The sequence below is a fragment of the Petromyzon marinus genome, chromosome 2 (assembly GCF_048934315.1).
Source record: "Petromyzon marinus isolate PM22_M1 ecotype Great Lakes invasive population chromosome 2, UKy_Petmar_22M1.pri1.0, whole genome shotgun sequence".
NCBI lineage: Eukaryota > Metazoa > Chordata > Hyperoartia > Petromyzontiformes > Petromyzontidae > Petromyzon > Petromyzon marinus.
The window spans coordinates 1202295-1229740 of record NC_133668.1 but is presented as its reverse complement, the minus strand read 5'-3'; the positions used below and the strand labels follow the sequence as shown (position 1 = coordinate 1229740).

The 27446-nt window shown below is 44.4% G+C and overlaps 1 protein-coding gene across 3 annotated transcripts; it reads left to right on the top strand.

The window, feature by feature from the left end:
• Window positions 1-27446, top strand: LOC116950149 (extended synaptotagmin-2-like). Of its 3 annotated transcripts, none has more exons than XM_032967684.2 (24): window positions 1-149; window positions 1190-1699; window positions 5833-5874; window positions 6320-6454; window positions 7017-7093; window positions 9648-9720; window positions 10653-10742; window positions 12099-12154; window positions 12676-12796; window positions 13919-14095; window positions 14364-14446; window positions 14565-14613; window positions 14805-14894; window positions 15422-15517; window positions 17686-17748; window positions 20010-20087; window positions 20892-20978; window positions 21851-22000; window positions 22329-22681; window positions 23941-24039; window positions 24152-24283; window positions 24446-24551; window positions 24667-24716; window positions 27024-27446. In XM_032967684.2, exons 2-24 carry the CDS (start codon window positions 1307-1309, stop codon window positions 27064-27066), a joined length of 2643 nt encoding a protein of 880 aa, XP_032823575.1. In that variant the 5' UTR covers window positions 1-149; window positions 1190-1306; the 3' UTR covers window positions 27067-27446. The 3 variants fall into 3 exon arrangements, with proteins under 3 accessions (XP_032823575.1, XP_032823565.1, XP_032823585.1); XM_032967674.2 differs by lacking the exon at window positions 17686-17748 and adding an exon at window positions 16346-16447; XM_032967694.2 differs by lacking the exon at window positions 17686-17748.

Sequence of the window (27446 nt, the reverse complement as noted above, 5' to 3'; positions counted from 1 at the left end):
GTGGGGGTGATGTCAGAGTCGCAGCCCTGCCCAGTGCTGCCGAGGCAGCGGTGACGGGGCCGGGACGCGGAGGTGGAGCCCTCGCTACGGTCACCACCACCACCACGATCACACGCCGGGCTCCTCGCCTCCTCCTCGTCACTGCAGAGGTGGGTTCCCCCGAGTTCTAGCGCGTTCTTGCGCTGTCGCGGCCGCTGTGTGGGGTCGAGGAGGCCACGGCGGGTCGAGGTGGAACGGACCCTGGGCGAGTCGAGGGGGGTCGGGATAGGGCGACTCGGGGCGGTGTTCGCCAAGAGTGGCTGAGGTGAGTTGGGGGAGAGGGCTGGCGAGAGGAGCTGTGGGAGTTGAGGGGATGAGGTTGTTAGACGAGGGGATGAGGTTGTTAGACGAGGGGATGAGGTTGTTAGACGAGGGGACCTAGGGAGCAAGGGGGTCGAGGGGAGGACTTGGGGACCTTGACAGACAGGCGTTAGCGCCTCGCCATGCCATCGCCTCCTCCGTGTCCGTGTGTGTAGTCCTCGTAGAGCTCCGCCGAACTTAGTGGGGAGTCGTCGCAACAACAATTCGCGACGTTCGGTGTTTGTGTTTCGTTGCCACAACGGCAGTGTGGAGGTTGGCTGCACGGGAGACATTGCCCTGTCATGGAACCTGCTCATCAAGGCCCTCTGACGGTGTGGCAGGGTTGAAGCCAGGTGGACAGTAGAATCGTCGACAAGGAACTTGACTGATTCGGTGCTGATGTTTGCCCTCTGTTCCTCGGATCAGCCTGCCAAGCGGTGCTGGCAGTCCTGGGGAAGGAGTAAGGCAATTTAGGACTTGGGTTCAAAGTGGGGCGTTGGTTTGGCCACGTTGACCCGGGAAGATCTGGGAGACCGAGGTAGCAGAACCAGGGAGACGAGGTTACCTGGGGTAGACCGTGGATTTGAGAAGCCAATGGGGACTGGAGGTGGACAGTGGTACCTGTGAAGCCAGCGGTTAGCCTGGTAAGCTCGTGGAGACCTGGGTGACCAGTTGGATTTCAATTGATAGTTGTCAGCATCAGAATCTGTGTTTTAGACTGGAGGAATCCGATGAGCCACGAAGCTCTTTTTTCCCACACATGTTCAGTTGTAGGAACACGGGGGGAGGGCGAGGAGGCTGAGTGCGTGCTAGAGTGAGACCGCTGCCCTCCTGTCCCGTTTCCTTGCAGGCACGGGTGGGGGGTAATGGGCGAGCTGCCGAGCTAGGGTGCCCCCTGCACCGCAGCTGACCGACAACGACCGTGCCCTGTGGGACTGCCCGGACGGCAGCAGCAGCAGCGGTCATCATGACGAGCACGGCAGCGTCGGGCGGTCCGCCCCCAGCAGACGGACGAGATGAGCAGGAGGCAAACGAGACTCCATCTCCATCACCGACGTCGTCGGAGCCTCGGGGCTCCGTGTCGAGCATGGCCGGCAGCTATGCGGGCGACGGGCCCAGCGCTGGACTTCAGTCGCTGCTCTTTGCCTTCGCTCGCACCTTCCTGTGCCTCTTCCCCACCTACCTGGCCGGCTACCTGGGCATGAGCTTCAGCTGGATCCTGCTGGGAGTGGTCGTGTGGCTGGGGTACAAGCGCATTCGAGCCAGCAAGAAGCAGTTGCTGCTCAAGGGGGAGCAGCTCAGCAGCTTTGAAGAGTTGTGCATTCGCTCTGGGATCAAGCACCAGGATCTGCCCGCCTGGGTTCGTATTTAGGGCCGGCCTCAGCCATGCCCACCATGGCACCCATGCTGACTGTGCCCAGTCTCTCTTGCTGTGTGACACTGAGCAGGGAGGGCCCATTCGCAAGAGCCCCAGGGACCACACAGGGATAGAGGGAGTGGCTAAGAAACATTTTATTTACCATTACATTACAATAATTAATGTGGATTTCATTGCAAAAACCTGAAATATATCCAGTATTATGTTTGTTCACCCGGGGAAGCCTCGCTTGAGGCTCCTGACTTTTTCAGGAGGGTCCTGGCAAGTTTTTGCATTGGGGGCAATAATTGGTGTGTAAAGTACACGCACCTCTGATTAGCACGGTTCACCATACATATATTATCTCAAGTTAGTATTTTGCCGGTATTTTTTTCTTTCAAACTTGGATCATGATGCCGGTTCACACTCGCTTCTTACGAATGCCCACTTTGAAGCACACGGAGTGTCTTTTTATAGGCAATAAACCCAGAGTAATAATCAGGGCAGCCGTTTGCATCGAACCATGAACCCATGAAATAAGTGGTCAATGCGCTTCCGCTAGGGCTACGTGAACACCCTGATAATTTATGCTCATGGTCATATCACGCAGAGTTCACACGATCTCAGCAAATCTTAGTAGCTAATCAGGGCTGGATAGTGTTTGGATGGGTGAACACCATGCGAAAGAGGTGTTATGGGCTTCTGAGGGGCTACGTTATGGGCAGTCGTGGCCAATGCAACAAAATAAAGTATTGTTTTGTACTTGTATACTTCCATATAAAACTAAACTATATTTTACCAGATAAGGCCCACTGAGCTATGTATCTGTTTTTTTAGAAGCGACCTGGTCACAAATGGGAGCTCAGCAAAGTGGTTTATCACGTGGAAATTTATCGCAGCGATATACTCTAAACGCTTGTTTCTAAATGTGGAGGGAAAAACCAGACGACCCGGAGAAAAATCCACACGACCACGGGGAGCACGTACAAACTCCAAATATACAGCAGCAGCAGGCGTCAGGGTAGGGAATGAACCCACGACCTCCAGTGTACCAGGCGAGGTAGTTAACTTCTCGTCACCGTGACGCCCCCTGGTATCTCTGCTCCCCGCCTTTACCAACCTGCACTGACCGTCAGGGAAACTGTAAATAAATTCCCCACGGCCAGCATTACGTAGGGTGGATTTACAATGGCCCTGTGCGTGCAGTGTATCTCAGCCTGGCTGTATTAAAGGTCGTGTATACGCGAGTGTGTGCACAACTCGCTGCGAGTTACATGTAAGGAAAGCTGAAAAGATTGAATAAGGGTCATGTGGCATTCATATTCCTTCGTGAGCTGTACACCCCATGTGTTCTAATCCAGCTTTCCCAATTGCAATAATCCCATGTATCACAGGATATCGTTTTACTATACTGTGTTTCTAATTCAACCCAATGAGTTGAACCTCCTGTTTGGCCTGTGTCGGTTTAACAAGCAAGCACAGTCTGGGTGTTGCAAATTTGGTGCAATATAAACGGACCAAAAATTCTCTATCCAGAGCTTCCATGAACACTGCCATACCATTGAAATGTTGAAAAGTAAATGTAAATATAATGTGGCAGATTCCGTTTGAGATTGTGCCATTGAAAATACACGAGCGAGACGGTGCATATCCACTACATTTAAGCAAATATGTGTTAAGACATAACTAGACAGTGTGCTTGTATTGCCCAAGCAGGATGATTTACCGTACCGTTGCTCCTTTGTGCTGATTGAACCGTCCTGTATGTGGTGGAATAGCTCTTAGTTGAAAGTTACGTGATCATGGCAAGGTCACTACCCTACCCCGTTATGCACTGTCATGAGTAGTTCTGTGCGTATCTCAAATACGTTATTCTGAGATGAATTCGTGAAGGTCGTTTCCATTGTGGCCGCTCATGTGACTTTTCATGATTGCACAACAGACACGTGAGCAGGGCTAGGCCTTTAGAGTCACAGGTTTAAAAGTTTAGGACCAGCTAAAAAATAAGGTCAAGGTCGGTGTAATTTTACGTTATGAGTGTGGCACGCCACACAACACGCGCAGGCTCCAAAAGAAACACGCCTGCCTTCTTCCACCCATCAGCACATCATGCGGAGTTGACGGAGAACGCACGTCATATTTTCTGTGAAGGGCCATTGCCCAGAATGTTGTCTATTTGCATCCGTTTTTATACATATTAAATATGCCTCTAGATTAATCGTTTTTTAATCGCAACATTCCTGATGTATGGATATACATTCTTAATAATTTATTCTAAATACAAAATTATTGCAATAAGGGATGCAGAGGAACAAGTGGGTAAATGACTGCGTTACTGTGGTTGTGCAGTAATCGCACACTCTGGTGTAAATACAGCACGTGGATATAAATGGCCCAAGAAGACTGCGGCTTTCATGAGGTAGAGATTGTGCCGAGGGTGTGGATGACGAAGTGAGGAACTCTTCCCTGCAACTGGAGGGACAAATCAACAGCTTCGATCATGTTTGGCCCCGGACAATGCTCCCCGTGTCCGGCCGCCACATTCGTCTTGGAGCATAGCGCTTTGCATGGCTGGTTTCGTTTGTGTTGATGAAGTTCGTGTAGAAGCAGTGGCCATCATGTAGGGGAGATTCTGCATGCCAACCAACTTCTGTTTAATCCCTGACAGCTGAAGCAGCAATAATTCCTGTACTTCCATTAAGCCGTGGTCACGTACTATTCTTAAAGTAGCCTATGTACTGCATGTGATGGTACACTGTAGGTAATCTACTGTTTTAAGTTTGTATTTCCTTGGCACAACACTGTATTGCAGTGGTAACACATTTCTTTTTGAAAACTCATTTCTTTAGAGCTGATTTGTGTGTTTAGTTTCTTTTCCTTCCCCGGACCTCCGATTAGCACGGTTGCCTATGTACGGTGCGAAAGAAGTTCCACATACATCACAGTGGGGTCGTGTTTGAGCTGTTACGAATGCAGCGCGTTGTTTGATGCTGTGTAAGACAAGCACTGACAAGTCCCTGTAAGGTGGGCCCGCAGCTCAAACATTGTATAGTGGTGGCTGCTTACACTGGTGTCAAAAATACAGTACTTACTGAATACAGTGCAACGTTATTTGTGTACGCTGCATTCGAAAGGTGTAGCCTGCGTAGTTGCATTCTTTTTACATTTTAAATATAAAAATCGCTGCTCCGTTTCTTGTAGAAGTTTCCGTTGATCTTGCTGTTAAACTTCCAGCTTGTTTGACCATTGAAAATGGACTGCATTCTTTAATGCCATAAAAGTGTTCAAATGGGTGGTTTTTGTTTTTTGTGCCAGGTATAGAAGTGAATCGCCACATGCTTTTTTATGACCTAGAACATGAAAGACTTCACATTGGCCACTTAATGGTTTAAAACGTTAATATGGTATTATCCCTTATTATTAACACATTAGTGTTAATCATCAAGTAGTGCTGTAGAGATTACGTACCACAGTACACAAGTACATGTGCTTACATTTGTAATTAGCAGTTCGTTTGGCACCACTAAGTATGTATTCGTCAATCAGAATACGGGTCTCAAAAAATGTGGTTGCTTCAGGTATCCAGTACCCCGATGTATTAAGTCTTACACCAAATTCCTTTTCACTAAGCTTGGCAGGACCCTCCTGAAAACAAGTCATTTGTCTAAGTGAGGTTTTTATGGGTACACAAGCATAATAATAAATTATGCATGAAATAATGTTGACTTGGCATGCGCAATGTATTAAATGTGGCAGCCTCATGACCCAACACTTGGTCAGTTTGCCTGGCATCTTCCGGGGAAATCGCTAAAGTAACCTGTTTGCCGTGGTGGACATTGAACACATCAAATTGGAATTATTGCTTCATGTAACTGTGGTTCGCTTAGCACCTCTTTTAAAAGACGTCGTATGTCATTGGAATGTCACATGTTTTAATAAAGGACATCAAGCCAGTCAAACTAGTTATTTTCTTCACATGAATGATTTAAATGTCAGACTAAAAACATTTCATCAGTGGTCATATATATTTAACTTTCATGTAGTCACTGTTTTGTAATGCGAGCTGGTGAGAGTTGTCTTACCAGTAGTACGGTAATATTCGTTGCAATGCTGATGCTGTGCCAATGTTTTTACAGGTGCAATTCCCAGACGTGGAGCGAGTGGAATGGCTGAACAAAGTACGATTACATGACAGACACACACGCATGCATGTGCACACGGTGTCACCAATTGGCACAAATGCATGTTTAGAACATGTGATGCTGCATTGGGGAGCGGAGTGCTGAACCCAGCCGCTGTGACATTGCATTCCACCACACTGGCTGCACAGGAAGTGAATGTATGGGATCTTCTCTGATGACATCATTCACAATAATCAGTATAATTTAATCTAGCACTTTTCACAAAAATCCCATAATTAGTCTTGTAATAGTGACTTCTTGCCGACATACCTTATAACATTAATATCAATTTACCTTTGGTGCTCATGAGTGTTGTCTTGTTTGCCTGTGGCAGGGGGACCTGAGTGACCAAACGGAACAAAAATGAATGACACGAGGAAAGCCGAGTGTCTTATTGTACAGCTGCTGTGTGCTGGAGTGGAGTGGTTGGTGTGCCGTGCAGGTGTTGGTGCAAGTGTGGCCTTTCTTTGGGCGCTACATGGAAGGAGTGTTCCGGCAGGCGATTGAGCCGGCTGTGCGTGGATCAACCGACTACCTTAAGACATTCACCTTTACCAAGCTCCACTTTGGAGAGAAGGTTGCTTGCCGCACCCCACCGCTGTTCTTTGTCGATCCAAACCAACCTTAACTTTGAACTTTGCTCATCAAGTGCCTCAAACGCCTCTGTCAGTGTGCAGTGGACAAGGGATATTACAGTTGCATTATGAGGGGGCATGAGATGAAGGTGGAGGAAATTTAAATTAATTGGCTTGTCGTTACGATGGGTCAAGCATTTTTAGGTGGCTTGCATATACTTTGGTTGATTGTGACTGGACATTATTAAGAGTAATGCACAAGCTTAACATTTTAGTTTATTGTGTTCTCTCTGAATGCTTTTTTTACGAAAAATAAACTTATTTTATTTACCAGGTGAAGCCCACTGAGCTACGAGTTATTTTTCAGTCAACCTGGCCACTTATGATAGCACATCAAAGTGGCTTATCATCATATGTGGGATTTTATAGTAGCCAAATAATCTGTACATAGGATATTTCAACAATGAAACATACAAATTCTACTTGCAGAGTATTTGAATAACATAGCCTGATGACACTGAGTCTGTACCCTACTTATTCACGAATAATTGTCTGTTTTTTCAGCCATTTAAGGTGACTGGAATAAAGACATATTCGCAGAATGTGGACAAGAGGCAGATTATCCTTGACCTGCAAATCAGGTTGGTCATCGCAAACATGACGCGCTGGGGATTTTGCCATGGCAAACTTTGCACGTCTACGTACGCAGAGTGCGTTGCCTGTCGGGGGTGTACGTGCCAGAGCTATATCTGTGCACGTGTCCGCTCGTGCAAGCCTTGCACGGGCGGCGCATGTCATGTCGCCGAGCATGCAGGGATTTCAGGTTAGCTTATGTTCCATGGAGTACATGTGGGAGTGGAATGTTTTTCGGGTTCGTTGAGTGCGGGCCCGCTTGAGTATTGCTGGGCAGGTGCGGTGCTATTGTTATCCCCCTGTATTGGGTAACTCAAGTCAAAATGTTCGCAGCTTTTCTTAGGCCTGCTGGTACTATGTTGGTATTGTTTCATTGCTATGTAGTCTCTCCGGTTGCTGCAGTTGATAGTTTGCTTAAGTTTTACTGCCTATAGTGGTTGTCAGCCATCTGTTGATGACCAAAAATACAACTTTAACCTCAAGTCAACATTTGCTTGTGTGCAGTCTAAATGAATGTCATGGTGAGATTGATAATTGACGATATAATTACTGTGATAGGGGAAAAACCAATGGCTGGCAGGTGCGGTATATGTAAGTGAGAAAACAGCATTACATTGTCTGTTGCTCCTGTTGAACACATGTTTGTTGTGGTGAAGTTGATAAGCGTCTACATGATAAGCGTTTCTATTTTGTGGTATGTTGATTGATACATTTTTGACAAATGCGTGAAGTGGTCCTTGTGCGAAGTGGTTGTTGCAGTGGTCACAAGGAGGCGTGATCCTACTCATACATGTTTCAACTATGCTGGCATTTTTTAATTGACCTCTTAACTGCAAATATTTTGATTTTAGTAATACATTTTAGATGTGGTTGTATCATTTGATGATTGGGAATACGCACGGTGATGTGAAGCAGCGAAGCCACTGCGTGTGCAGTTGTAAAATTCGGTGTCTTGTCAAGTTAACGGTGCCAGCAGTGAACACGTGGAATAATCTCTCGGTGGTCGACTAAAAATAAGTGAAGTTGATGCATTTTTTGTGAAGTGCAAGAAGCCTTGCTGACGATACGTCCAGAGTAACTTTGATATTTCAAATTGCATAGAAATGGAATAGAGTATACATTTTGTTTCAGGCTTGAGTTTAAGAAACTAAATTTGAATGAAGGCATAAAAGGATACAAACTGGTTCTCGGATAATTGTGCCATTTAACCCCTGCCTCAAGGGCCACTCCCTACTCGAGGGACCCGGAACCACCGTGCCTGTGTGTGTGTGTGTGGCACCTTCTGTTCACTCTGGGTGGATCGCTCACATGTTACTCCCACATCAGTTCCTTGCCCTTGATAGCTCCTCAAATGGGAATGTTATGAGAATAAATAATACGCACAGTAAAGCGTTTCCCTTCCAAATACAACACTGAGATCTTGATCTCCAGTCATATTTTATACTGAAGTAATGTATTCCAAACAAGTGTTTATAGCGTATGTTTACACTGCCTCTTGTGTTTTCGTTTACATAACATGTGTTTGTGTTAGAAATTGAACCACTTTATGGCACTAATCACGTTACATTTATTAAATGTCAAGTTTAACATGGAAACAATCTGAAGTAGCTTTGTAAGGACTAAGCCACTGGCTTGCTCAAACATCAACACAGAACACTCTGTGCACGTGTGTTTGTGTGCACATGTATTTTCTGCGCTGCATTGGGTATTTAATTAGTTACAAACATACTTGTGTGTGAGTGTGCGAGTCTGCATCAACACACACACACTTATTGTAAGCATGGGAAATGCCTGGGATTAGAAATCTTTGAATAATGCCTTATAAGGAAATGCAGTGTCGGACAGCATGTGGGAGGGTAGTGACAGTGCACAGTATATGGCCCAGCACCATATCTGCAGTGTCTACAGAGCACAGTGCAGACTCTTGCTGTGTAAATGCAGGATGCGCTGCTAGCTGTGTAAACTCTGCACAATGCAGTGTTCCAAATGCACTTGGACCACAATTGAAAGGGATGTGGTTCACTGCTCACAGTTTTTTAAACTGCACAGTTTTCAAAGTCCCATTGCTAAACTGCAGTGTATAATTGAGGTCGTATGTTTGGTGAATAAGGAGTTGATGTGATTATTTGGATATGCTGCATATATCTTTAATGGGTTTAAATGGCTCCTTCAGTGTACTCGTATAATTTGAGCAATGTATATCAGAACCAATTCGATTTTTTGGAAAATCTGTCATTTTATCCACATTGTTTTGGAATAATATTTTGTATTGGTATAATATTGACAGTACTTAACTGGATTCCGGTTAAATATAAATAAGAAACCCACTTTAATCATTATATTGAAATTGTTATGTTCGTGATATGGCTCAAGCAGGCGATTGTTTATTGACGAATATTGCACAGCTGATGTAAACCGGAATTTAACAACATTCGAGAATGAGCAAACCGTTGTTTCATTCTATATGGATGCACTGATTTAGATATAACCAGTTGCTAAGCTGAGTATGTAGTTTGCAAAAGTTTAACTTTACCCGGGTTGTTGGGGGAAATTGTATTTCAGTTATGTCGGTGACTGTGATATCAATGTGGAAATCCCAAAGTACTTCTGCAATGCTGGAGCCAAGCAAGTACAGGTATGCAACAGAGATGCATGTTTTTATTGGAGCTTTGTTAAATATACAAAGCTTGGTTTAAACCCTGTCTTAGTGTTTTTTTCGGAATGAAGCTTTTGACTGTCAGTTTGGCTATTTTTTGTACTTCAACATGACTCCACGATGACAGCAGTTGATCAATGCCATTCTTCTTTAAGGGTCACATGGCCACAGCAGACTGTACTCAGAGCGTCGTGGAGCTGCTTTGCATTGCAGTGGCGAGTGCTGCTCATGGCATGCCAATGAATTGGATTGTGCAAGTCATAATATAACATTACAAGTTCTTGCACTTATTTTCAAGGCAACAGATTAGTCCACGTGCTTGATAATGTTTCGATAATTGCTTTGATTTTCCATTGAGTAAATTTGAAAACACTCGTTTACCATTATATTATCACAATTTATTCTAATAAATATTAGCATCCATAGAGCAAGAATTGTACAAATCAAAACACCTTCCTACCTCAATGGCAATTGAGCGTTACTCATTTCTGTTGGTCTCTCCGCACCTCGTGGTGGAAAGTCCACCGTTGCTTTGCCAGGGACTAGCGAGTGATAGTGCAGTGTCGGTGGTCACTCGAGATCGGCCTTAGGTATCCTTTTTTGTACGTGACACATTCCGGACGACCTTTCTGAACGTGGCTGGTGCAAATTGGTTGCACTGGAATTAGGCCACTCATTTTTGGAAAAAATTGACTGCATATAAATTGATTTTTAATGATAAAATATATAATATATCTAAAATGAAATGAACATGAACACATTTGAAATGTTGATCTACATTGTTACCGTTGCGGAAAATCTCGGGAGTTGTTCATGACATACAACATCCATCTAAAAATGTCCATGGGGGAGCAACTGCCCCTTATTTGTGCTGAACTTATTTCTGTACGCGCTTGCTTGTGTGTGTGCAGCTCCACGGCTCTCTGCGCGTCATCCTGGAGCCCCTCATCAGCCAGGTGCCGTTCTTCGGAGCGCTTACGTTCTTCTTCATTCGCCGGCCGGTGAGTTCCCCGCACTGGAAGGTGCCTCGAGTTTAGGCAGGGTGCACTCTTCCGTACCTGGAAGCAATGAGAGTGTTCAGGCAGTTTCCCTCACTACCTTCAAGAATACAGGCCCCAGAAGAGAGGGTTTCTCACAATAGAATGTCCCTCTTTCATTATGAATCTTACGTGATCAACCTTGAACTTTGCCTGGGCCTGGATATCCACACTTCTTTCTGTTTTTCATGTTTCCCTGATGATGTATTGATACATTGGTTCATGAAAAAAGTCACTAATAGGCAGTTCCACTACTATGGGGCATTGTAATCATCCTCCCAAGTGTGTGGGTAAATTGTTTAATAAAAATGCCATTTTGTGGTCCAAGTGCTGGTTATAATAAAACTGTGTTATATAAAATTGTACTTAGAACAACGGGAAGGTAATGGTATATATGTAAGTGACGAAGGTTGCAGGGAGGTGGATGTTGAGGGCGTGCATGGGCAGTGAGGTGGGGATCATTACTACTCCGTTATCAGGAATGTGGGCAGGAAACGGCCACACCCTTTCTCTGGAATGTGCACCGCTCTTGTAGGTTCATACTGACAATGGAATTTAATTATGAGATGCAAATTAGTTGTTGGTGGAATGGACCCAGGAGCTCAGCTTCGTTGCATAAAGTGAAACTAATTCCTTTGAATATTGATTGACACAGGAGTTATTAAGTGCTGTGTACTTTTCAACCCATGATCATTTTGTCCACTTGTACGTTTCCAGTTAACATTCCCAGAGTTGCCAACTGAACTGTATTGATTGGAAGCAGTGCAATATGCTTATTACTCTATAGTGGCACAAGAGGGTGGTAATATTGAATTAATTAACTAATGTTAAAAAAATAAAATCTTGGGAGAATTGTCTTGGATAATTTTAAGGAGGATGTTCAAATACTACACATTGCAAAATACTCTTCCAACAAAAGTTCAGAAATAAATATTTTGTTTAAAAATGTAAGTTGCATAATGTAGATTTTTTTTCAGAATTCATTACTTCATTTTAACAACAATTCTTCTCTATTGATGTTTTGCTCTCTTGCAACTTGGTCTTTTTAAATACTCTAAATATTTTTTTATCAGTAACTGTGTAACATGAACTTTGAGCTTAACTTCTGTTAAAAATGCGGTATTATCGGAACACACGGTGATGAAAAGTATGAGTTAACCTGTGCTGGTAAGTTACGAGCTCGTTGTTGGTATAATGCACCATGTCAACCCTGAATGTCGAGAACAATTGTGGTTTTGATTGTTTCAATGAAAATGACGTGACATTTGTAACTGAATCAGTGGTTTGATAATGGTAATCTTCATCTTTATTTTGTGGCAGCAATTGAACATCAACTGGACAGGACTGACCAATCTGCTAGACATCCCAGGGCTCAAGTAAGTCTGGTTACCATTGATGGTGTCAATACAACTCATGCCAGACCTCGAGCAGGCCAACCCAGCTCAGGCCTGATCCAGTGTAATGCAGGGGTGGCCAACCTCTAACAGAGCAGGAGCCAAAAAGTACCCATGAGTTCTGCAAAGTGCCAAGTGTATATATAGGTGTGTATATTTTAATAGTTTTCGGCACAGCACGGGAGACATTCATTATTCTTTGCTACTGTGATAGTAGTATGTTCTACGTTATGCCCATTCGATAGGGCCGCATGTGGTGGATTAGAGAGCTGCATGTGGCTTGGGAGATGCCGCTTGGCTACCGCTGGTAAAGTGGGTAGATGGGAAATGTAAACAGTGACCAAACCAGATGTTGCCCCCTTACATAATCGCTTAGCTTGTATTAACTCCTTTGCGGACCCAGTCATTTAATGCCTCGTTTGCAGTCAATTATGATCCCAGAAATGTGACTCGTGTTGAGCTCTGTGTCACGTCAGCTCGTGTTTGACTGTTAATTTTTTCAGCAACATGTCGGATTCCATGATTACCGACCAGATCGCCAATCTCATGGTGCTGCCCAACCGCTTCACAGTGCCCATCGTGGGTGACTTGGAGCTTGCGCAACTCCGTTTTCCTATCCCCAAGGTAAGCTGTCTCCGACCCTTATACCCAGCCCTCCTTGCCACTTGATTGATCTTGGTTGACACCAGCAGCAGTGCTAGCAATATGAATGTCTTAATATCAACTGTGATCCAAAGTCGATTTGGCTTCTTATCTGCCCTAGATCTATAAAATGAGCACCACTTTTTGTGGGAAAGCAGCATACTTTTTCCTATGGTCAGATTGATACTCACCAAAGAAATGTGGACTCCATACTAAAGATCCCTCTTATAGCCTTAGACACTTGGGGTTAGTGCTGTTAACAAGTAGCACCTCTGAAGGGCCGCACTATACACAAAGGGGTGGGTGGCCAGCACCACGCCTGACCACCTTTGTCTCTCAAGTAGCGATGTTTACTACATACCGCATCAGGTACTAAGTCGACCTTGGGGAGGCCCAGGACCGGTTCAAATAATCGTCACTGGTGTTGGCCCTACTAAGCGAGAATCGAACTCCGGTCACTGGGGTCGTAGCGCAGTGCGCTAACTGCTGCGCCACCGTTCCCGGACTCCAATAATGGAGAGAACAGCACTTTTAAATGCCTATTTGTTCAAAGGCACACTTTGACTTTTTAACCCCACCTTTAAATGAACCTCACCTCTTAATCCATCCTGCTCCAAATATTCATCCCAACTGCCAACCACCCTTCCAGTAACACTCTTTGTCATTGTGTTTGTGTTTGATTTGCCTGGCACCATTGCTCATACAGTAAACCGTTTTCATTTTGGAGGTGAACAGCTGTCGGCAGGATTTCTGCTGAGTTACTCCGCTTGGTCTTTATTTGTATGTCAGCAGGAAATTACCAATTTCTTGTGGTCTGTTGCCTCGTGAACATTAAAGACATGGCATCACGCTTTAGCTTAAACCATTTTGTGCCAGATGTCTACCGTCATCTGGTAGTTTTTTCGGTTTATTCAAATTGGTTCAATTTGTAAATACAATAAGTTAATAGACCGTTTTCAGTATTGAGTGTTCACAGAAATTGTACAATTTAGCAAATCATTAACAACGCTTGAAACCACACTGTATGAGATTTCAAGGACCATGGTGGTGCATGCAAGTTGTAATCGTATGTCTGAGTCTCTGTACGGTTATTCACATCTGCAGGGTGTGCTGAGGATACACCTGAAGGGGGCACGTGACCTGGAACGGAAGGACAACCTTTTGAAAGGAATGATTAAGGGCAAGTCTGATCCTTACACGGTGCTTCATGTGGGCCCGCAAAGATTCCAGAGCAAGACTATTCAAAAAAACCTGGACCCTATCTGGAACGAGGTCTATGAGGTATGCGAAACAGCAGGTTGTCCCCACTTGTCCACGTTAGGAAGCACCTATTAAAGGTCATCGTGGCACCAAAAGTAGCTGGTGTGGAGAGCACCACGTAAGGCCACATTTTTATAGTCAGTGTTGATGTACAGTTGTATTTAATTTTTGGGGATATCATTTGATTCTGTTGTATTTGATCGAATTTTAAATAGGTACTCGTTAACCGCAGTTGCCCCAACTGTTTGTTAAAGACTATGTGGGGGATCTCTGTTTTGTGCACCTGCAGGCCATTGTGCATGAGGTTCCGGGTCAGGAGCTAGAGGCCACCCTGTTTGACGAGGACCCTGACAAGGATGACTTTCTGGGCAGGTAAGAGCATCCCTCTTGACAATGGTCCTTGCCCTTCCCTCCATTGCACCACACATATACTCTGCCTTGAACTCAACTTATAAAACACTGCCTGTCCCTCCTTACTGTTGTATTTCAGTCTGACTATTGACTTGAATGAGGTGGCAAAGGAGCGTGTTGTGGATGAGGTGAGTCAACATTGCACACATCCTATCGCATAGGTGAAATTTATTTCTGGAGATGCTCACAGTTTGTGAGGAATTGTGGGTGTATTGGCTTGTGGATTAATGTAGGGTTGATTAGCTTGGTGTGTGGGTTGAGGTGCTGCTGTTGGTCTGGCTGTGTATACGAAGGATTTGTGGTGGTGTTTTTTGTGCAGTGGTTTGTGCTGGATGAGGTGGACACGGGGCAGTTGCACCTCAAGCTGGAGTGGCTCTCACTGCTCACCGATGCCAGCAGCCTAAACGAGGTACTCCTAATTCTTAGTACTCACAGAGGCAAAAGACAAAGATCCCCTGTGCAGCCTTAACAGAATGTTGCGGCAAGTGCTTTTAATGAGCACCTAATGAAGGCTGGCATGGTACACGAGGTGGTGGATGGCCAGCACCACGTCCGACCGCTTTTGTTTCTGTAGTAGCAATGTTTACACATCGCCCGGGTGCCTCAGGTAATCATTTGAGGCCGAGTTGATCTAGGGGAGGAAGGGGACTGGTTCATATTTTCATCAATGATGTTGGCCGTGAGCGAGAATCGAACTCGGGTCTCCGGGAACGTGGCGCAGTGTGCTAAGCACTACACTACCGCTCTCCACGCACAAAAATGTGAGCACACATCTACATTCATATTTAAAGTAAGCAATGAAAAGAAAGCGGTCAGAATTGGGCTAGAACACATTGAGAGGTATCAAATGGGTGCCACATATTTTTTTGGTAGTGCTACAGCTTTCGCACCGCCACTGACATTGCCGTGTCTAAACGTATGCGTGTGGTCTCGCAGATTCTGGGCAGCATTCGTGCCGGCCCAGGTCAGGCCAACGATGGGCTCTCTTCGGCCCTGCTCGTCGTGTACCTTGACTGCGCACGGAACCTGCCGGTAAGTCCTGCTCCGCACACACAGCTCACTCTCTCACACCTGTCGTGGAACGTTTTCACGAGTGTCACAAATTCCCATTTTAACTTTAAAGGATGATGCAGCAAAAAAACAAATATTTCTCTAAGTTTTAAATGCACAGCTAATCTGTTTTAGTTCGCCAACATTTGCAAAAGTTTGCTTCCTTTTCAACATTCTGGTATGCTGAAAAACCAAGTCGGTTGTGCCATATTTTTCCACGTGACAAATGCTTAAAGTCACAGTTTTGCGCTCCATACAAGGGCTCTTGCAGCTTACTGCATTTGTGTATTCCCAAATGTTGGGAGCAACGTCTCTGTGACACCATTGGAGCTATTTAATTGAGTGCCTGACTATTAATCTACCTTCGATTCGTTCTCATGAACAATGTTTAAAACTTGTGTAAGACATCTCAGGACATGCAGTTTAGGTGTACGTCTACAAAATTAGATCTAACCCATTCGGTAAAGCCACTGTTGCAGCAATATTTAAAGTTACGTAAAGTGCATTTAGTGAATGGGTCTTAGATGTGTGCACAGTCTATAATCCTATGCAGTAGAACAGTACTGATGTGTAAGCAAATTTGCATTCATTCACAAGCAGTGAGTTCTGAGTGCTGTGTTCCATGAAAAAGGGGTACGTGTGTTGTTGTAGGCATTGCCTCTTCTTGATGGTGCCTTCTGGTCTCAAGTGTTGTTCTTTTGCGGCGTTCTCTGAAAGACATTAAGCGTGTAACCTCATTTCTAATTTGTCCTCTTGGTCCCCACCTCCTACCTGTGTCTCCCATCCACCTTCCTTTGCTACACACCTAAGAGTGTGTTTGCTGGGACATTAGGCTGTGGCTACTTGCAGGGCCGGCGAGCGTCCGGCCTGGTGTTTTGTGAGAATACCAGCAGCATGTCACAGGCACTGTTTGTGAGTCCCGAGCCTCCCTAGCCTAATTCCCATGACATATCTGGGTCCGGACCCTAGCAATAGTTCAATTTCCATTTGACCAGTCCCAAAACTGGCCTAACCTTTTCCCATGGCTTGGTCTGAACATGAACCACCATTAACCTTACATTCAGACTCTGACCTTTAAAAATGTCTTTATAATTTATTTCATAATATGTAATGGCAATTGGAACCTTTAACAAAATAAGGATTTGCAAGGCAGATGGTAAAAGGACGTATGCAGAATTGTTGATGGTGGTCTACTCACTTCATCTCTTAAACATTAAGCAAAACCTGGGTAAATGGGTTTGACGGCAGGTTGAGGCCAGTATTATTAAAGGTGAGTGCACGCTGCAAAGGGCTTCCTTCGCCAGCCTGGGAAGGCATGGAAAAGCCCCTTCCACATTTAGATGTATCTACAGACAAGGTCTGGACCGGAAAAATTGGGTCATGGGAATAAAGCATTCACTTCCAACATGCAGTGCGGTGGTTTTCCTTTACCCGATTCGTGTCTGACAGATTTACCTATCCTCTAACTAGCTTTTATCTGACCAGTGTTTACTCAACAGATATTTTTTGTATTTGGCAATTCGATTGTGGCTTATGATCTTGCCGTGAATGGTTTGTTTCTGTGCTAAGTTTTCACCTTGTATTACTCACAACAGTGGTGCTCGATGTGTTGATGTTGCGTGTGCGTTGCACAACATGATCGAGTAATGTGGTTCTCAGTGCTAAATACCAGCAGCAGAATTGTGTTGGAGCGCATTGACAGATGTCTACTTGGAAGTGGTATTCACTTTGTAATTATGCACAATTTGGCCACTGATCTGCACGAACTTCAGCAGGAAACAATAAAGGTGGAAAATCCACACGTTCTTGTGATATCCACACATTGTATTTGTCTCTCATGTAACCACCCCGGGAGAGGCTTTTTGCAGAATTGTTTCCTTGGCCTCAAACAGGTCTCTGACAAGCGCGTGTGTGTAGGGAGGGCGTTAAACCCTGCTACTCCCTGGCACTGTGCATTGTTTTGCACTGTGATGTTCTAACAGCGTGTTAACTTTTGTGGTGTTGAAGTAGCTTGTGTTGATGCCTACTAGCCTTGACACGGAGTTCACTTGGACACGGCATGTGTTCAGTTGCACTGTGTAATGCTTTGCAAATAATGACCTTCTGTCTGACCGCATGCAATTAACACCATTGTTTTTCTTCAATAACAGCGAAATTTGTTTGAGTTTGAATTCAATGTCAGTAAGAAGCCTTCCGCACATATGTCTGTCAAGGTAACCGTTAACGATCATCAACTAAAACATCTCACAATCCACCTCTCTTGGGTGTCATAATTCCATTCCATTTTGCTGAATTAACGGTGTGCTTTTAAATCGCTTTGCAGTTCCTGGGCAGCTGGTTTCACAACTCCATTGCTTTTGGCGATGTGAATTGCTCTCTCACCCGAGGCTGGCTACCTTCCACTAACGCTAGAGTGTGTGTGCCGCTGTCTTCCAGAAGTAACTGCACCTCGCATCCTCCTGGCCACTTTGCTTTTTCACTGGGAAATGCGGAGCTTGTTTTTACTTTTGTTTGTGCGTAGTGACTTGTGTGCTGAATGAGTAGGTGGGTTACCACTGCCAGAACCACTCGCGCTGCATCAGTGCAACAGTATGCTGCTTTCTGGACACGTTTTTACATTCTCTTTGCATCGCTTTACTTGCTTACATTTGCTGGTGTATTTTAATAGCGGAGTAACAATTGTATTTACTGGAGTCTACTTTGGTCTTGTTCTGCACATGCTGTACTGCCTCCCCCCTGCTCATCAGTGCCAGGGTCTTCCAGAGATGTACACACACTCGCATGCATATATATGTATATGGTAATGTGTATTAAACGAACAAGCCGACCAGCATAAATCAGCTCTGTGCCCCTGCTAGCTTGAATACAGGTCCTCAGTTTTGGTGATGTCTTTGATATTTACGAACAATGGCCCATCACTGAAAATATGGGACCTGTCAACTTCCATTTGCTTAATATAACCATACAATTTCCACTGGCCGTGGAAGTACTTTGGAAAGGAGCAATGGTAATGCAATTGTGTGTTCCAAGCCCCATTAGTAAACAAACACGTTATAACGCGTGACATTCCTCAATCAGATATGGCGATAGTTGAGTGACTCACCGGATATTCATAAAATAATCACCCAGCGCATTACATGTTCCAAGCTTGTGTGTCATGTGCGTTATATAACGCACCATGTTGGAAAACGAGGTCGGTATTTGGCATTCGTGTTGCTTCATGCTGTGTCAGTTTTAGAAGAGTTATATTCCTATACCACATTGCAAAAATACTGGTTAAAGATCACGCATATGCACAGTCCTTTTTAAATCCCCTGCTGGATGATGCTATCCCCACGCCATGCAGATCATAGGGGTTATTTTGCCATACTTCACTCTGCTGGTCAGTGCAGGTTGGGGACGGGGAGAACATGAAAGCTTAGAAGTACAGGATAACCTTGCTGCACTCCCTCTGCTACACATTGGTCACCCATCCAACCGTGTTATATGCTCAATCCTGCTTAGATTCCAAAATTTAATGAGATGGGGTACATTCTGGGTGATTTGGTCATGAGTGGCACTAGAGCTTCATATACCAAGTATTGTAATGTGTTATTAGCCTACATAAATGTTTTAGTTGCCATAACATTAAGGATGTAACTTGAGATTGCTGTTAAATGTTTAAATAAGTCGTATTTTAGATTTTTATTTAAAGCTTTCGTGACTGCAGGGATTCATATTCTTGGTTCTTTCAGTAAAGTCACGTGTGGTTTTCACACCTGATGATGGTTGCTTGTGTTGCAGTCGAAACGTCGTGAGAATTTTATTGTTTTATATTTTTATTATTTATTGTTTCCCTTCTACGTGACTTTACCGAAAGCACCAAGAATATAGTATTACTTATGTTTGCATTAATGAAATAATAGTTTTTAACAATCCCAGTGCATGCGTGTGTATGGTATAATTGTTGACGTTTGTAGCACCGTGTGTGCATGTATTAAGGCCTTCATAGGCACTTCCTATGAAAGCCTTCATAGGTGTTCGCTACCAGCACTTGCCCCAACAGTCCGTTAAAGAGTCCATCTTTTGCATGTGTTATGGGTATGCCTGCGTGTGACGCTTGCGCATGTGAGGTGTGCGCATGTGAGGTGTGCTTGACCCTTGGCAATTAGTATCTGATCACAGCCTGAGGTCTCCACTTTGTTGATTTTATTTAATAAATATATACTTAGTGCAATATCTCATCATCAACATTGGGAAACACAGGCAGGCCAGGTGTGGTGCTGGGTTCACTGCCGCCCGAGTGCTGTGCCATCCTTAGGTGCTTTTACTTGCAAAACTTGTCCCCCCCCCTCCCCCCACGGCGTTCTGTCCAGACTGAAAGGGAATTCTTAGTCTCCGTTGTGTATCGTCACATTTGTTCGTTCGCACACGTGTGACTTGCAAGCGCTTAATGAGACGTGTACGTGCGTGCGATGCGTGTCCGGGTCTCCAGCCGAAGAAGAAGGGCACCAACCTTGAGCCCAGCCCATTCGTGCAGCTCTCCGTCTCTCACACCACATTTGAAAGCAAGGTAAAGCCCTTCCACCACCTGTCTCTTCTTAAGACTGTGAGCACGCACGTGCCTGTGAAACATCGGGCGCCTGTTCAAAAGTTTGGGGAGTGCGAGTGCAGTTGTCAGCCGCGTGACCTAAGTTCGATTCCCATTCACAACCAGTAACAGTGGCGAATATTTTAACTGGTCTTGAGCCTCCCCTTGGTCGACTTAGCCTGGAATGAGTACCTGGTGCAGTCTGTAAACATCAGCACCGGGGAGACATAAGCGGCCGGCCATGGTGTTGGTCCACTCACCCACTTGTGTGCTCTGCCGGCCTTTTTATCAGTGCTCACTAATAGTGCTCGCCCCAACAGTCTGTTGAGGCTCTACAGAGGATCTGTCTTTTGTGTTCAAAAGCATGCATCTGGCTATTAAAGCATAACAAAAATGTAATGCTGTATTAAGCAATATTTTGGGAACTATGCTGCACATGTAAAGTAAAACAATGCAAGTTTCATGGTAATGAGTCATGTAATGGTGAAGTCTAATGATGCTGCTGGCAAACTACAGTAATAGCCAACATGGTAAAAGCTTCATATTGTTGGCATAACAACTGTTTGTCTTCTCAAGTAAATGTGAAATGAAACGTAACGATATAACTCATTTTATATGTAATCTATTCAGATTTTTCGATTGGCCATACACATTCACCTTATCCACTTTTTAACACTGTATTCCTTTTAAACAGTGGACTAATTAGTCTGAACGTGGCCTATAATGTAATCTTAAAATTTTGTCTGGTAATCGGTGTTTGTTACTTTGCCGACATCTTTGTGTCAGATTTGTTACAACACGAATGACCCAGTCTGGGAGCAGCCATTCACTTTCTGCATCCACAACCCCACTGACCAAGATCTCGACATAGAGGTGAGATACGACCATTACCACCACCTCCACACGCCCGTGTGAAGGTGGTAATGCATATCTTCTGCCAATAAAGCCTTACGAATGCTATAAAATTTCAAATTTTGAAGCATTACCAATTTTATCTTGAAAATGAGTTGTTTACATTTTATAAATGCATTAGCATTTTTGGCATGCACTTTATTATTATCATCCAACATTTGCACAAGCATTGTTTTATAATCAACTTTTTTACTCACTGTCAGGCTACCCACAATAAACTCCAGGTTCATAATGACAGCTTCACATACTTCAACATTTCCAGATCCCTTAAACTCAGAGTGAGGTCCTAAAAAACACCCCGTGGAATTGTGATGGACAGCAAAATAATTGTTGAGGTACTTGTTTTCATATCTAAAACAGAACCCATGAATGTTACGTTTCATATTTAACTACAAATGTTTCGAAATATACTTGTTTTCACAAGATGTTTACAATTGCCTTAATGGCGAACACAGTGAGTGCAGTGACTGATGGGACTTGAATTAATACGTAATTCACTGCAGCATTGGTTTACATATTCTGTGAAAGATCGGAGCTGTCTCTTAGACTGGGCACCATTTACGCAGTGCCAGCTCGATATGTTTTACCAGTGGAAACTCACTGGATCCAAGCACTACTTAAAATCTACATAAAGCAGAGTTGCATCTGACATGAAAGCAGGTGTGAAGTACATTCAGCCACCACAAACCTGGATTATTTAATATTGTGGCTTTACGTAACCTACGTCAGGTCGGATTACCTTTACAGGCAACACCTCAGGGCAAGGAGTATCTCAGTATAGTGTGTGTTTATGCCAACTTCGTGCTTTGTGCGTGTGTATGCGTGGCCATCAGGTGAAAGACGACGATCGGCAGTGCTCCCTCGGCTCTTTCAACCTGCCTCTGAAGCGCTTGCTCGCAGCCGATGGCATGACTCTGGACCAGACCTTCCAGCTGAGCAACTCTGGGCCAAACAGCGTCATCAAGATGAAACTGGCTCTCAGGGTCTGCGTATTTTCGATATACACATTTATGTTTCACCAATATATTCGTTGATTAAACTCTTGTTTAAAAAAATCACATTTATCGAGACATTTAGCAGCCGTCTATGTTGTACATTTACTCTTAAAAAAATGTAGTTTAGCAAAACTCTTTTACTTCAAATTAAACATGTTTTAAATAAGTTTGACATTTCACCAGTGGCAGAGCATAAATACCGCCTGAGTTTGTGATAGCAAGTGGTTATATGCATTACTTGACAATTGCATGACATTCTGTTTGCCAATGTGGATAAACAACTGGTGCCACCAATGTCTGTAAATGTCCTTTTCAGATTTTGAAGGTGATGCCTAAGGAAGAAAACTTCATTCAGGATGGGCAGAACCTGGTTCGGAAGAAAGTAGGAAAGCCTCGTGGCAAGAAAAAGAAGGATGCAACAGGGGCTGGCCCCAAGGCCAATGGCATGGGTCGCACTGTGGCCGGAGGGGCAGGGGGCTCCCATTCATCTCTAATTACCGACAAAGGAGGCGAGGGGCCCCATGCGCAGGAAGGGCCTTCACCTGGATTACACGCGGCCACGAGGCTAGCGGCTGGGCCAGGGAAGGAGCCAACGCCGAGCATTGCGTCGGATATGTCCGTGCCGGCTTCCACGCAGGAGCTCCGTCGCCGCGTCCGGCAGATGCAGGAGTAAGTGTGGTGTGCTTGTGCACACGTAGCTTCTGCCATGTGTAGATTTTTAGTCAAATGTTTATTTGTTTTAAAGAAAGTCCCATTTAGCAAGTTACCCAGCTAGTATCCGTGGTACATGAGCACAGCACAAGAATAAGTGTGATACGTACAGAAGAACAGGCATCAACCGAACAGAATGCGTCAGAGGTACAGCAAAAAATTGTGCTTAAAGTAACAAATCTTGACTTAAAGCTCTCGTGACTGCAGGAATTCATATTTTTGGGTCTTTCGGTAAAGCCACGTAGATATAAAAATAATAAAAATATCACGACGTTTCGATCGTAACACAAGCAATCGTCTTCAGGTGAAAAAATATAGCGGGAGAGCTACTGAGGCAGCGGGAGAGTTACTGAGGCAGGATGCCTCAGCAGCTCTTCTGCTATATTTTTTCACCTGATGACGATTGCTTGTGTTGCGATTGAAACGTCGTGATATTTTTATTATTTTTCTATCTACGTGGCTTTACCGTAAGACCCACGGAATATAAAAGTAACAATATTAACAGACATTGCATCAAAAACAAGGATGAGGTAATGAATGGTCGGAGAGGAGATGAGCGCGAAGCGAAAACGATCGAGTGACTAAAACCATAACGGGAATGCGACGAGTAACGGCAATCGAGTTGGATGCAGGTGCAGCCCGAACTGTGCACTCTGAGCTCAGAGTGATTTGAAATGGAGGGAGCCGAGCCCATGCTGAGCGGGAAGGGCATTGCAGTAACGTGGGGCAGCAGCGTGGAAGGACATGTTGCCAAACCTTGTTCTAAGGGCTGGTATTTTTAGTAAGAACATAGAGGTACTTTGGAAGTTGTAGCTGAGAAATTGCAGAGTTAAGAGGTCCTCTAGATATTAGGAGGATTTGTTTAAAAGGACATTTAGGATGAAGTTAGTCTAGTGGTGGTCTCTTCGGATGTCAAGGGGTGATACATTGGATGCGATTTAGAGGTTGCAATGATGCGTTCTTTAGGGACATCAACGGAAAAGCGTAGAGCAGAGTGGCATTTTTTATAGTGGTTTCAGGGGCTAGTAAGTAGATGTCGCAATGGTCAAAGATGGAAAGGATGGTGGCTTTGACTATATCAAGAGTTAAACAGAGAGAGAAAGAACACAGCCACTCATTCAATTTGTAAGTGACTGCAAGATGTAAATACCTTCCATATATTTGAAGTCAAGTTGCCAACCCTGTTTTCAATGCATGTACCATGTCTGTATCAACAGTGAGACTGGTGTTGGAGATTCTCCTCTCGGGCAGATTCAGCTCACCATCCGACACAGCGCACAGCGCAATCAGCTTGTTGTGGTTGTGCACGCATGCAAGTAAGTGGCACTAACCGATGCACACCCTAAATACATTTGCATTTGTTCTGACACATGCAAGTTTATCTTTGAACCATTGCCTTGTTCTCATCAATGTTTCCATCTTCTTCAGAAACCTTCTGACACCATCGCATGAAGGGGCAAACGTGTACGTGCGCATATATATGCACCCAAACCGCAGGCGGCTGGGGAAAAGGAAGACTTCAACTGTTAAGAAGTCTGTCAACCCTGTCTTCGATGAGACGTGAGTGGGTGGAAAATAGGGATGTCAGAATTCAGCTGAAAGCATACCATAGAACCAGCTACTCAACTGTTCAATTAGTTTTCATTGTGCTCTTTCATGATTGAGGTGATAACTTTATTCCTATCTAATCAACCCCGACTATTTGTTGCCTGCCTATTGTAGATTGGAGTTTACGATGACACTTGCCGAGGCGAAGGAAAAACACATTCTAGATCTGGCAGTCAAGCATGACGGGGGATTCCTGGCCAAGGAGGAACTGTTGGGAAAGGCAAGCATCATGAAAGACATTGACACCATGTTCTAATGTGCTACACCTTGCTTCACTATATTGCTCATGCAACAGAAGCAATGATTTAATTGGAAATGCTTTCTTTTATCTCCAGCTTCAGGTTGACGTGCAGTCCCTAGACCTGACAAAAGGCACCACCAACTGGTGAGTGGAACGCAGGGCGTCTTGCACGCACCCCACGTGTAGCTCCTCTTTCACATCACGACAATTACCTGTCCATGGTCACCAGTGCGACTTTTACAACCATTTTTCTGCTAGAGGATAATCCATGGCCTAACATTTCTGAATAAGAACTACAGTGAGGGAAAAAAGTATTTGATCCCCTGCTGATTTTGTATGTTTGCCCACTGACAAAGAAATGATCAGTCTATAATTTTAATGGTAGGTTTATTTGAACAGTGAGAGACAGAATAACAACAACAAAAATCCAGAAAAATGCATGTCAAAAATGTTATAAATTGATTTGCATTTTAATCAGGAAAATAAGTATTTGACCCCTCTGCAAAACATGACTTAGTACTTGGTGGCAAAACCCTTGTTGGCAAGCACAGAGGTCAGACGTTTCTTGTAGTTGGCCACCAGGTTTGCACACATCTCAGGAGGGATTTTGTCCCACTCCTCTTTGCAGATCTTCTCCAAGTCATTAATGTTTCGAGGCTGACATTTGGAAACTCGAACCTTCAGCTCTCTCCACAGATTTTCTATGGGATTAAGGTCTGGAGACTGGCTCGGCCACTCCAGGACCTTAATGTGCTTCTTCTTGAGCCACTCCTTTGTTGCCTTGGCTGTGTGTTTTGGGTTATTGTCATGCTGGAATACCCATCCACGACCCATTTTCAATGCCCTGGCTGAGGGAAGGAGGTTCTCACCCAAGATTTGATGGTACATGGCCCCGTCCATCGTGTCTTTGATGCGGTGAAGTTGTCCTGTCCCCTTAGCAGAAAAACACCCCCAAAGCATAATGTTTCCACCTCCATGTTTGACGGTGGGGATGGTGTTCTTGGGGTCATAGGCAGGATTCCTCCTCCAAACATGGCGAGTTGAGTTGATGCCAAAAAGCTCCATTTTGGTCTCATCTGACCACAACACTTTCATCCAGTTGTCCTCTGAATCATTCAGATGTTCATTGGCAAACTTCAGACGGGCATGTATATGTGCTTTCTTGCGGGCGCTGCAGGATTTCATTCCTTCACGCCGTAGTGTGTTACCAATTGTTTTCTTGGTGACTATGGTCCCAGCTGCCTTGAGAACATTGACAAGATCCTCCCGTGTAGTTCTGGGCTGATTCCTCCCCATTCTCATGATCATTACAACTCCACGAGGTGAGATCTTGAATGGAGCAACAGGCCGAGGGAGATTGACAGTTCTTTTGTGTTTCTTCCATTTGCGAATAATCGCACCAACTGTTGTCACCTTCTCACCAAGCTGCTTGGCAATGGTCTTGTAGCCCATTCCAGCCTTGTGTAGGTCTCCAGTCTTGTCCCTGACATCCTTGGAGAGCTCTTTGGTCTTGGCCATGGTGGAGAGTTTGGAATCTGATTGATTGATTGCTTCTGTGGACAGGTGTCTTTTATACAGGTAACAAGCTGAGATTAGGAGCACTCTCTTAAAGGGAGTGCTCTTAATCTCAGCTCGTTACCTGTATAAAAGACACCTGGGAGCCAGAAATCTTTCTGATTGAGAGGGGGTCAAATACTTATTTCCCTCATTAAAATGCAAATCAATTTATAACATTTTTGACATGCGTTTTTCTGGATTTTGTTGTTGTTATTCTGTCTCTCACTGTTCAAATAAACCTACCATTAAAATTATAGACTGATCATTTCTTTGTCAGTGGGCAAACGTACAAAATCAGCAGGGGATCAAATACTTTTTTCCCTCACTGTATCGGTCGTGCTGAGGGGCCCAATTCTGCATTTTCCTCAGACGCCCAGCATCACTTTGCCTGTACTCACTAAATTAACTTCTACAACCAATTAGTATCCCGTGAACATGCACTATCACTATTGAACCTGACTTCTGCTTGTATTTCACAAACACACTGTGGTTGTTGTTGTTCGATTTGAACTGAGTAACTGTAACATTAAAAAACTGTTGATATTTTTGAATTCAGGTTGCCTATAATTTAGAATTGAGAGGGTCTATATCATTTTCTGCCCATACATTCGCATCTCGTGTCAATTCTAGAATCTCCTATGAGTTTGGCCCGTTTAAATTATTTGGTGCTATGCGAGACAAATCACAATACAAACTTAATGACACTCTAACATACTTCGAGGCCAAAAAATTATTCCTTAATCGTGAGACATTTATATAATTCCCGCGACAGTGACATTCACTGGCATCGCCTCAAATCCTCTGCAGCCCACTCGAGTGGCTGACCCGTTGTTATGTGGCGCTGTGAGGACACAACCTCACGATGGAGGCGCGTGTGTGGTGTCACCGCTGCAGGTACGACTTGACGGTGGACGGAGACATCCTCAAGAACAAGTGAAGGAGGGAGCGAGATCACGGCCTCAGGGTCCCTTTCACTTGGCTATGCCTTATTATTACACATTACTGTCACATATTTACGGCTGTTTATAGGTTACGCAATAAACTTTTTTTTATTTTAAAATTTTAAATCGAAAATGTGTTACGTATGTTTTAAATACTTACGTGTTTGTCTGCACGGTAACAAATGTTACGACTGGTCGCTGCCCTGCGCTGGTCATGACAATTACAAAGCCTCTGTGCTGGCTTACTTTACTTTTAAAGCTTCTGACGCCAAAGCCCAGCTTTACCGGTTCTCCTTCACCAGCCATAATCTACAACTACAGAAACATCTGCTGTTGAGTGGGTAGGGCCTGTAATTAAATAATATGATCAATGTTT